We start from the raw sequence: 12,874 nt of genomic DNA on the forward strand, positions 1-12,874 counted from the left end.
TTAAAATAAAAATGTTGGGCTTACAGACATAGAACTGGTACATACATTATACAACAGCTGTCACAGTAAGTGATGAATGCTCCGAAAACCCATCCAGCTCAATAGATTATGCAATTATTAATATGCCTACATTCAGAAATAGCTATACTAGCTAAACCATAAGCATATACCAGCCCCCATGATGGTTGATGTCAGTGTGGAAGAGTGATGCAGTAAGAAATTGGGCCGTGGGCGCATATATCTATATTTACCGAACACATTGCAGTTATTCTAAAATATCGCTGTGCATTACAAAATAAAACCCAGACAAAATCAATTATACCCTATCTATGTGCATATATGCAGCATTCAATAATAAATGAATCAATTGGACTTTGTGGTAGGGTCGTGGGTCTTTATGTACCAAATATAAGTGGTTTATTTCAAAATCTCTCCATGCATGACCATATACCAAATACCGTAAATGACTGGGTATAAGAGGATAGGGGGTATTAGACGCAGGGAAAAAAATCTGTGAAAAGTCCAAGAAAAAAACTTTTAATCTATGTTTTTGGTTAAAAGACGCATAGAAAAGATGTCAAATCGTCTGGCATTTTCGGCCACCATTATTGTTTACAGTGACGAAAAAAAAAAAAATCGTGAAAATGGCGAAGGTTATCTTTAAAACCATACAATGATAAACTTTTGAGAATGAAAAGTTAAGTTATGCAAAAACCTTATATTGTACGGGTTTGTTTTCAAAATGTCAACACCTACAGAAAAGAATAAAGTACCGTAATTCACCTAAAAGTTCGGACACTCTAAATATTCGGACACCCATAATTATTTTCCAAAATAATTTATTTTGCGTACCTAATTTTCGGACACCCAAAGGACATCAATCACAACTTTCACAGTTACTAAGTTTCACAGACGAAGATTATTGATTTTTATCTTTACAATGCCTGGCTAGATTACCTAACCGAATACACCACTGTGACAAGTTAATTAGTTACTACCCCATCCTAAACGATTTATTGCCTGTTGAAAAGGAAGTGTGATATATTTATTGGAGGATTAAAGAAACAACAAGGGCAATCAAGGGATTAAGAAAACATAACATGACATGTTTGTAAAACGATCTGCCAATAAACTTTCAAACTTGTACCACACTTATAGACTGTAAGAAGCAATAATCGTACAGTTATACATTAATCCTGCATAGCAATGTAGATCCTCGTGGGTATAACTGTAAGTTATGTGACGTCACAAAGTGTGGCTCTTTGATCTAAAGCCGATAGAATGTGTTTATTCAATTCAATGCATGTATAAAATGGTGTTTTAATTAACTTGATGAAGGATTTACACTTATAGGCGTAATAAATAAGTTAATGACCATTGATAAACAGGTTAAAAGCAGTCGAGTTTTTCACACCTTCTTGTACAACTGACAAAAAATATTTTGACAGTGCCCAACTTTGCTTTTTTATATATGCAAGTTTAATTATTGTTCAATTCAATTTATTATTCAAAATAATGTTGAATAACTTTAATCGAAAAATATTTTTGTTTAAATTATAAACGTCTTACAATATACCGTATCCCGATCTTCAACTGCCGTTTTAACTCATATATACTCGATTGATATGACGCGAGTAACATCCCTTTCTACATAAATCTAAACAAACTCTAGGCTTGAAATCGACCTCAGAAAAAAAGTTAAAAAAATTGTTACTGGGTATTATACGCAGGCATTTTTTTTGCATCAAAATCTGAGGGAAAAAAGGGCGTCTAATACCCAGTCATCTACGGTACATGGGCTGAGACATGGACTTTTATTATGCTCTTTAAGGGCATAACACATGAAAGAGCAGATTATTACAGATTTATCATAAATCAGTTTATGAAAGTGACATTTAGCATCAATAAAATTTGTACATCAGCCAAGATCATTTTTACCAATGAAATAAGTACACATACAAAGGGCGGCAACTTTCCCTTCTCAATAGTAACAGGTCTCTGACACTAATGAGATTTGCTGAAAAAATAAATTAATGCTCTTACTTTGGGTGGCAACTTCCCCCTCTCCAGAAGTAGCAGGTCTCCGTCATGGACAAGACTCGCTGACAATGAGAGATCTGGATCATCCAGAAGCTCTGCTGCTTCCCCACACCAGTTTGTCTTACGGAGATGCCAATCTGGGTCTTGTAAAAAATTGATAATAAAGATAATTACAAAACTCACATGATTTTACAATTGTAAAATTACATAAAACAAGAGATGTTTGTCAAACATTATGCCCCCCTGAGCACCATGTTGTCAGGATTATATGGACAATTGAATGAAATATGCACGGACCGAAATGACAGCTGATTTGTCACTGACATTAGATGCCGTTGAGGCAGTTTTAAGATTATGACCATTCAAAGTGTGAGGATAGAGTGTGTTATGACCATGACCTTTGACTCTATGACCTCAAAGGAGTCATCAGCTGGTCACCAAAAATCTAAATGTCAAGTTTGAGGGCCATGGGTGCAGGCATTGACAAGTTATCACACAGACAAGCTTTTTTCATTCAAGGTCACTGTGACCTTGACCTTTGACCTAATGACCCCTAAAATCATAAGGGGTCATCTATAGGTCAGACACAACTCCAAGTCAGGTTTGAGGGCCATGGGTGCAGGCACTGTCAAGTTATCACTCGAAACATTTTCGCATTCAAGGTCACTGTGAACTTGACCTTTGACCCAATGACTCCTAAAATCAATAAGGGTAATCTCCTGGTCAGGCCCAACTTCAATGTCAAGTTTGATGATCATAGGTTCAGGCATTGTTGAGATATCACTGGGAGAAGATTTGTTAACTTTTTTGTGTTAAAGGCTACTGTGACCTTGACCTTGGCCTGATGACCCCCAAAGTCAAGAGGGGTCATCTACTGGTCAGGCCCAACCTTCATGTCAAGTTTGATGACCATACGTCAAGGAATTGTCGAGCTTGCTTTCAAGATCACTGTGACCTTGACCTTTGACCCCTAAAATCAATCAGGGGTCATCTTCTGTTCAGGCCCAACCTCCAAGGCATGTTTGAGGGCCATGGATGCAGGCATTGTCGAGTTATCACTCGGACAACCTTTTACCATTCAAGGTCACTATGACCTTGACCTTTGGCGTGGTGACCCCCAAAAACAATAGGGGTCATCTTCTGGTCAGGCCCAACCTCCAAGTCAAGTTTGAGGGCCATGGGTGCAAGCATTGTAGAGTTATTACACGGACAACCTTTTACCATTCAAGGTCACTATGACCTTGACCTTTGGCCGGATGACCCCCAAAAAACAATAGGGGTCATCTACTGGTTAGGCCCAACCTCTAAGTCAAGTTTGAGGGCCATGGGTGCAGGCATTGTTGAGTTATCACACAGACAACCTTTTACCAATCAAGGTCACTGTGACCTTGACCTTTCGCCTGGTGACCCCCAAAAACAATAGAGGTCATCTACTGGTCAGCCCCAACCTCCATGTCAAGTATGAGGGCCATGGTTACAGGCATTGTTGAGTTACCACTCGGACAACCTTTTACCATTCAATGTCACTGTGATTTTGACCTTTGGCCCGATGATCCCCAAAAACAATAGGGGTCATCTTCTGATCAGGCCCAACTTCCATATCAAGTTTGATGACCATAGGTCTAGGCATTGTTGAGTTATCACTCGGACAAGCTTTAAAATTAATTTTTCCATTAAAGGTCGCTGTGACCTTGACCTTTGACCCGCTGAGGCCTAAAATCAATAGGGGTCATCTACTGGTCAGGCCCAACCTTCATGTCAAGTTTGATGACCATACATAGCTTTGGTCTACTGATGGACCGACCGACATGTGCAAAGAAATATACCCTCTTCTTCGAAGGGGGGCATAATCATCAATAGTTATTCTCTTATGTGAAATGGGAGTTATTAGTATCACCCTCTTGTGCATATGAAATACATATCTGGTTTTCCAAGCGCAAACTCTTATGATTATAGTGTTATTGACCAAGGGCAAATAACTCGGCCAATATGAAATCAACTAATTAATTATTACGTATAGTACGACATTTTGGTTAAAAACATTATAATAACTTACCTTAAGTTTATATTTAAGCTTATTTATCCCTTATTCATTCATGGTGTTTGCTGTTCTAGACTTGAGTTTGCTGATTTTGACATGCATCCTTTTAGTGACATTGCACATACTTATGAATAAGGAAGCTTGTCTTTTTGTCTTTATTTTGTAAATCATTTGCCAAAAGTTCAAAATTTTCACATTTCCTCCGCCATCTTGGCGGTTTTCAAAAAGATAATTATCGTAAAATCCACCAACTGGTTAAATACAACTGTATATATATATATATATATATATAATATCAAACCATACAAAGTGGTTGAAGTATTTAATAGGCTTGTAATTCCAAATATGTTTAAAACGACGCACACAATTTTCAAAACAGTTGGTCACACTGAAAACATAATGGCTGCCTTTTAAAATAATTCCAAGCATATTTTTCACATTAGGGCGGGTTTTGACAGCCAATGAAAATTTTGAGTTTCGTAACCTATCAAAACGTCGGAAACTCATATTGGCCGACTTTGGTAGATTTTGGCCGAGTTTTGGCATATATTGTCGTCAATCGTTATGTATTAGTACTGCGATTGTCCCCGTATCGCATCAAATGCATAACAGTTGATTAATAAATTATCATAATCATCATTAATTGGAGGCATGACTCATCCGAACAGTTTTATATATGAGTAATCTATTAATAAATATCCATGATTCCCCATCCACATCAAGTCTGAAAGTATTTGTTTATCTTTTTCCAAATCAATTTGCTTGATATGCTTCCAACTAAAGGTTTAGTATAATATACATCTCAATGATAGGTAATACAGGGTAGCGTGAAATGGGAACCATAGAAAAACAAATGTGAACCTCTGAGCTAACATGATTTTTCTTGCGTTGCGTTATCATGCTATTACCCGTGTATCCTATTTAAAATAGGATACTGTGAGTATTATTCAGGATTCACAATCATTTCTAAAGCAATATTAATGTTCATCTACAAAAGCTCATCAGTGAGTCCCCACACCAGTTTGTGTCACTAAGATGCCAGTCTTGGTCTGGTAGTAGGTTCTACATTGAAGATTGCAATCATAACAGTACTATTAACAATTAATATAAAAAATATTAACATTTTAAACATACAGTAAATGACTGGTTATAAGACACACTTATTTCCCTCAGATTTCTATGTAAAAAAAATGCCTGCATCTTAAAACCAGTAACAAGCTTTTGAACTTTTTTTATGAGGTCGATTTCAGGCCGAGCGGTTGTTTAGATTTATGTAGAAAGGGATGTTACTCGCGTCATATCGATCAAGTTTGTACAGGTTAAAATGGCAGTTGAAGATCGGGATACGGTATATCGTAAGATGTTTATAATTTAAACAAGAGATGTTTGTCAAACATTATGCCCCCCTGATGATCATGTTGTCAGGATTATTTGGACAATTAAATGAAATATGCATGGGCCGAAATTATGGCTGATATGTCATTGACATTGGATGCCTTTGAGGCAGTTTTTTTATGACCATTCAAAGTGTGAGGATATACGGTACAGTTTTTAATCATGTTCAGATGATGACTGATATTTGCAGATAAAAATGAATCCTCTTCGCAGCAGCAAATAAGTAAATATGACAAAATTTTAATGATGAATATAAGTTATGACCATGACATTTGTCTTCAAAATCCATAGAAGTCATCAACTGGTCATCCAAACCCTAATTGTCAAGTTTGAGGGTCATGGGTGCAGGCATTGTCAAGATATCAAACAGACAAGCTTTTTGTGTTTAAGGTCACTGTGACCTTTAACCCCATGACCTCTAAAATCAAAAGGGGTCATCTACAGGTCAGGCCCAACCCCCAAGTCAAGTTTGAGGGCCATGGGTGCAGGCATTGTCGAGTTATCACTCGAAAAAAAATTAGCATTCAAGGTCACTGTGACCTTGACCTTTGACCCAATAACTCCTAAAATACTGGCCAGGCCCAGCCTCCAAGTCAAGTTTGATGATCAAGTGTTCGAGCATTGTTCAGATATCACTGGGAGAAGCTTTGTTAAGTTTTTGCGTTGAAGGTCAATGTGACCTAGAACTTTGGCCCGATCTACTAGTCATGGCCAACCTTCATGTCAAGTCTGATGACCATAGGTCAATGAATTGTTACCTTCAAGATCACTGTGACCTTGACCTTTAACCCCAAATCAATAGGGGTCATCTATTGGTCACCGCCAACCTCCAAGTCAAGTTTGAGGGCCATGGGTGCAGGCACTGTTGAGTTATCACTTAGACAACCTTTTATCATTCAAGGTCACTGTGACCTTGACCTTTGGCCCGATGACCCCAAAAAACAAAAGGGGTCATCTTTTGGTCAGGCCCAACCTCCAAGTCAAGTTTGAGGGCCATGGGTGCAGGCATTGTCGAGTAATCTCTCTAAGACAACCCTTTATTATTCAATGTCACTGGGACCTTGACCTTTGACCCGATGACCCCTAAAATCAAAAGGGTTCATATACTGATCAGGCCCAGCCTCCATGGGGGGGCATTAAAAAATAATCAGATTACCTGTGATATTTGCCTGTGAGAGTACACACTGGAGACACTGACCAACTGTGATGTTCTGTTTCACAATCACCTCTGTGTGATCAGGACCTGAAGCACTGCTCTCACTTGTGAAATATACTGTTATCTGCAATAAAACATATTCAGTGTCAATTAAATGTGATAAAAGTAAAAAAGATGGCCCTGTATCGCTCACCTGAGTAAAACTCTGTGCTATAGACTTGTTGATAATTCAAGGGCAATAAAGGTATTTGGCTTCTCTGATGTATTATGCCAATTTACATTCTCACCAAATCTTGTGATGATTGGAGAAATGCTTAAAAAGTTATTGATAGGACAAGAGCAATTTTAGGTATTTTCTATAATTAAAGCGCAATAACTCTTGGGTAACTACAGCTATTTTGCTAATTATCAAACACTTTCATCCAAATTTGGTCATGATTGGACAAAGGGTTCAAAGGTAGTTGATTGACTACATACTGGATGGTGCCTCTCTGCCCTTCCATACACCATAGTTGGAAATATTATATGTCCAGTTTTTTTAAACAGGCGTGTAAAAACATGACAAATATGTATTTGTTTAAAAAGATACAAAGGGCAATAACTCTTACAATATTTAGGTTGGATTTATATAACTCGTCACAAAAAAAATCAAAATTTACTGTGAATAAGTTCATGAAGTTTAAAGTTGGTACCTTCAACGATTTTAAAACAATAAATAACAGTTAAAAACTCAGATGACTCGTATTGGAACTTGACTTAAAAATTATCAAAACCTTTTTTCCAGGATATTTGGGCTGAAATGTTACCTCTGGAGTGTTAACAAGGTTTTTCTATATTGAGCTCTGTGACCTAGTTTTTAACCACAGATGACCCATATTTGTACTTGAACTAGATATCATTGAAACAACCTATCTGACAAATTTCCAGGATATTTGGGCTGAAAATTTTACCTCTAGAGAGTTAACAAGGATTTTCCATATTTGGGCTCTGTGACCAAGCTTTTGACTGCAGATGACCTATATTGAACTTGAGCTAGAAATCAACAGAACAACCTTTCTAACAAATTTCCAAGATATTTGGGCTGAATATGTTACCTGTATAAGAAGGTTTTTCCATATTTGGGCTCTGTGACCTAGTTTTTGATCCCAGATGACCCATATTCGTACCTGAGCTAGAAATCATCGAAACAACATTTCTGACAAATTTCCAGGATATTTGGGCTGAAAATGTTACCTCTAGAGTGTTAAAGAGACTGTACACCAGATTGGTTCTAAAAAAGTCCAGTGTTGTATCCACTGTGCTACGAAGGCTTACCCTACGCAGTTGGAATATTTAAGCTTTATACCTAACATGGTATCACGTGATAACATCAACTAGCCAATCACGCATAAGGAATGACCCCTCCTCCAAAACAACAGTGCATACCTCACCAGACCTAGGGGGCTAACCCCTCCTCCACAACAACAGTGCATACCTCACCAGACCTAGTGGGCTGACCCCTTTCATCCACACCAACAGGGCATACCCTACCAGGCCTAGGGGCTGGCCCTTCCTCCACAACAACAGTGCATATCTCACCAGACCTAGGGGGCTGAACCCTCCTCCACACCAACAGTGCATAACCAACCAGATCTAGGGGGCTGAACCCTCTTCCACACCAACAGGGCATACCTCACCAGACCAAGGAGGCTGACCCCTCCTCCACACCAACAGTGCATACCTCACCAGACCTAGGGGGCTGACCCCTCCTCCACAACAAAAGTGCATACCCTACCAGACCTAGGGGGCTGAACCCTCCTCCACAACAACTGGGCATACCTCACCAGACCTAGGGGGCTGACCCCTCCTCCACATCAGTGCATACCTCACCAGACCTAGGAGGCTGACCCCTCCCCCACAACAACAGTGCATACCTCACCAGACCTAGGGGGCTGAACCCTCCTCCACACCAACAGGGCATACCTCACCAGTCCTGGGGGCTGACCCCTCCTCCACAACAAAAGGGCAAACCTCACCAGTCCCGGGGGCTGGCCCCTTCTTTACACCAACAGGGCAAACCTTACCAGTCCTGGGGGCTGGCACGTTCTCTACAACAACAGGGCAAACCTCACTTAACCCGGGGACTGGCTCCTTCTCCACAACAACAGGGCCAACCTTATATGTCCTGCAAACTACAATGCTTATCTCATAAGTCCAGGGGGCTGGGCTTTCCTCCACAACAACAATGCTTACCTAATTAGTCCAGGGGGCTGGCCTCTCCTCCACAACTACAATGCTTACCTCATAAGTCCAGGGGGCTGGCCTCTCCTCCACAACAACAATGCTTACCTCATTAGTCCTGGGAGCTGAACCCTCCTCCACAACAACAGTGCATACCTCACCAGACCTAGGGGGCTGACCCCTCCTCCACACCAACAGGTCATACCTCACCAGACCTAGGGAGATGACCCTTCCTCCACAAGAACAGTGCATACCTCACCAGACCTAGGGAGATGATCCCTCCTCCATAACAACAGAGCAAACCTCATCAGTCCTTGAGGCTGGCCCCTCATCCACAACAACAGTGCTTACCTCATAAGTCCAGGGGGCTGGCCTCTCCTCCACAAATACAATGCTTACCTAATTAGTCCAGAGGGCTGGCCTCTCCTTCACAACTACAATGCTTACCTCATAAGTCAAGGGGGCTGGCCTCTCCTCCACAACAACAATGCTTACCTCATTAGTCCAGGGAACTGAACCCTCCTCCACAACAACAGTGCATACCTCACCAGACCTAGGGGACTGACCCCTCCTCTACACCAACAGGGCATACATCACCAGACCTAGGGAGATGACCCATCCTCCACAACAACAGTGCATACCTCACCAGACCTAGGGGTCTGGCCACTCCTTCACAACAACAGTGCATACCTCACCAAACCTAGGGGGCTGAACCCTCCTTCACAACAACAGTGCAAAACCAACCAGACCTAGGGGGCTGAACCCTCCTCCACACCAACAGGGCATGCCTCACCAGACCTATGGGGCTGACCCCTCCTCCACACCAACAGTGCATACCTCACCAGACCTAGGGGGCTGACCCCTCCTCCACAACAAAAGTGCATACCTCACCAGACCTAGGGAGATGACCCCTCCTCCACACCAACAGTGCATACCTCACCAGACCTAGGGGGCTGACCCCTCCTCCACAACAAAAGTGCATACCCTACCAGACCTAGGGGGATGACCCCTCCTCCACAACAACAGTGCATACCTCACCAGACCTAGGGGGCTGGCCTCTCCTCCACAACAACAGTGCTTACCTCATAAGTCCAGGGGCCTGGGCTTTCCTCCACAACAACAATGCTTACCTAATAAGTCCAGGGGGCTGGCCTCTCCTCCACAAATACAATGCTTACCTAATAAGTCCAGAGGGCTGGCCTCTCCTCCACAACTACAATGCTTACCTCATAAGTCCAGGGGGCTGGCCTCTCCTCCACAACAACAATGCTTACCTCATTAGTCCAGGGAGCTGAACCCTCCTCCACAACAACAGTGCATACCTCACCAGACCCAGGGGGCTGACCCCTCCTCCACACCAACAGGGCATACCTCACCAGACCTAGGGAGATGACCCCTCCTCCATAACAACAGTGCATACCTCACCAGACCTAGGGGGCTCATTAGACCTGGGGGCTGGCCCCTCCTTCACAACCACAGTGCACACCTTATCAGACCCTGGGGCTGGCTGCTCCTTCACAACAACAGTGCTTACCTCATCAGACCCGGGGACCGGCCCATCCTCCAAAACCACAGTGCTACCCTGACTTATGCCAGCATCAAACACACTTAGGTCCTCATGTACTGAAATTCAAAATAGTTTTATTATATGCTGTCTTGTGTTTTATAAAGACCTATCAGTGAAATAAAAATGATATTTCACTGTTTCAATCAATGAAATAAATTTTGATATTTTTTACTGTTACGCAATTTTTGCACGCTCACAATTCCAAATCAAACGTCAGCGGACACAAATTCAACATTATTTCCCAAATGACATGTTTGCATACAATTTGTCGTGCTTTTCTTATATGACAGGCCCAGGAGGGCTTGCGCTCTACTTGCTTGCCTTATTTGGTCACTTTCTCTATCAAGATAAGACATTTGTAAACCAATTATGAAGTACCGTAAATGACTGGGTATTAGACACACTTTTTTCCCTCAGATTTCGATGTAAAAAAATGCCTGCGTCTAATAACCAGTAACAAGCTTTTGAACTTTTTTTCTGAGGTCAATTTCAGGCCCAGCGTTTGTTTAGACTTATGTAGAAAGGGATGTTACTCGCATCATATCGATCGAGTTTATACGGGTTAAAACAGCAGTTGAAGATCGGGTTACGGTATATTGTAAGACGTTTATATCTAAAAAAATATTGTACAATTAAAATTATTAAATATTATTTTGAATACAACAATAATTAAACATGCATATAAAGAAGCAAAGCTGGGCACTGTCAAAACATTTTTTGTCAGTTGTAGGATAAGGTGTGAAAAACTCGCACTGCCTTTAAAGCTGTTTAAAATACCACTACTACAAACTATTGTGATAATGGTTTTGTTTTTTCGCTCTTTGCCACGTTCTTTATTCTTTTCTGTAGGTGTTGACATTTTGAGAACAAACCCTTAGCATTACTAAACTTTTCATTATTGTTTACGATATACTGTATAAACAATGAAACATATTTTGCTTTGTCGCTATTAGATTAAAAGTTTTTTTCTCTGATTTTTCACAGATTTTTTTGCCTGCGTCTTATACACCCTATCGTCTTATACCTAGTCATTTACAGTATAGAAATTCAGACAATTTGGAATTTCAAAAGTCATCCATTGAAGGATCTGGCTGATATATGAAAACCGAGCTCTCATGGATGTGTAGCTACTGCAAAAGTTTGATAAATATTGGATACTAAATGAAGACTTTGAAATGTTCACAAGGTCAACTTAAGCAATTTGTGGTCACCAAGCCAGAGTGGGTTTCTTCCATATACTTTGGTTTCCCCACTCTGAGTCTATTTATATGATGGGGTGGCAATAAAATTCAGATTGATCCCAGCATTTTTTGACCGATTGATTGAATGAAATTATGAAATTTCAAAGTAATGGAACAAGTCCATCATGGAATTTTTTATGCATTTATAGATGAAATTAAATCATTTAATATTTTATTATTGACATTATTTTATTCATTAGATAATTTAACTATCTGTAAAAAATATAATCACATAAAAAAGATTTGGCCACAATTAATTTGAGTAATATTGATCTGAAGGTCATACTGGTATATAAATTTGCACTTTTCCAATCTCCCTTTACTTCATAGATACGCAATTTTACTTATCTATCCATAGCTTCATAGATACGCAGATCAATGTTTTATCGATAGCTTCATAGATACGTAAACCTACGTATTCGTAATGTAGGGGCATTTATTTTCATACCTGATGCTTGTTTATTCGCTATTAATTCATATTCATGAAGTGTAAACATTGATAAATACAATGCACTAAAAAAACCACTATGTTATTATTCAAAGAATTTCGGAAAATCGCAAAATAAGGTCATTGGTATCAAAAATGCGTAAAATGTTGACTGTGCAGGTTTGTGGGCATTCCTGTCTCATTTTCCTCGTGGAAATTTACACAATACTGCAAGTTATAATTAACTTCCAATAAAACAACTATATTTTATTGATCAAGTGCCTGAGGTCATGGTTCAGAATCGTGTCAAAATGTCAGCCATGTTGGATAAACAAAAAATCGTCTGGCTTGTCATTATATGGGACATATGTGTCACTTCTGTTTCGCTAATCCGGTCATAAAAATGCGCATCTGCTTCTACAAATTGAAAGTAAGTACAAATATGTTATAAAAGAATGACTGTCCCTATTGTTAAGAATGAATAACCCGATTGTAAAACTTGGACATGACCCAATTTAACATCGATCAGCTGTTGAAACACGTGTTTTCGAATAAACAAGAATGCAATTTAGAACTAATTTCTGCCCTTGTTCACTTCGGTTAAAAACAACATTACTGAATAATGTCATTTATATTTCAGTGATTGTCTGACAAATAATGATATTAATTTAGTAAACAACAACATGTAGGCCTCATTTAGTAGTTGAATAATAACTTTATTTGTTCATTGTAGTTTGTGTAATTACCGAATGCAATACGTACTGTGACTGTGGTTCAAATTTTATTT

The 12,874-nt window shown here is 39.8% G+C and overlaps 1 protein-coding gene across 3 annotated transcripts in view; it reads right to left on the minus strand.

Annotated features, from left to right (window-relative positions):
* The window catches only part of LOC128211648 (ubiquitin carboxyl-terminal hydrolase 40-like), a 220,656-nt gene that overhangs the window by 75,033 nt on the left and 132,749 nt on the right, over positions 1–12,874 (minus strand). For all 3 annotated transcript variants that reach the window (XM_052916646.1, XM_052916645.1, XM_052916647.1), the window contains 3 exons: positions 10,387–10,475; positions 6,633–6,756; positions 2,044–2,183 (listed from right to left, as the gene is read on the minus strand). In XM_052916646.1, the coding sequence (XP_052772606.1) occupies positions 2,044–2,183; positions 6,633–6,756; positions 10,387–10,475 (353 nt within the window). The remainder of the gene's footprint in view (positions 1–2,043; positions 2,184–6,632; positions 6,757–10,386; positions 10,476–12,874) is intronic.

The sequence above is a fragment of the Mya arenaria genome, chromosome 12, assembly GCF_026914265.1.
Source record: "Mya arenaria isolate MELC-2E11 chromosome 12, ASM2691426v1".
NCBI lineage: Eukaryota > Metazoa > Mollusca > Bivalvia > Myida > Myidae > Mya > Mya arenaria.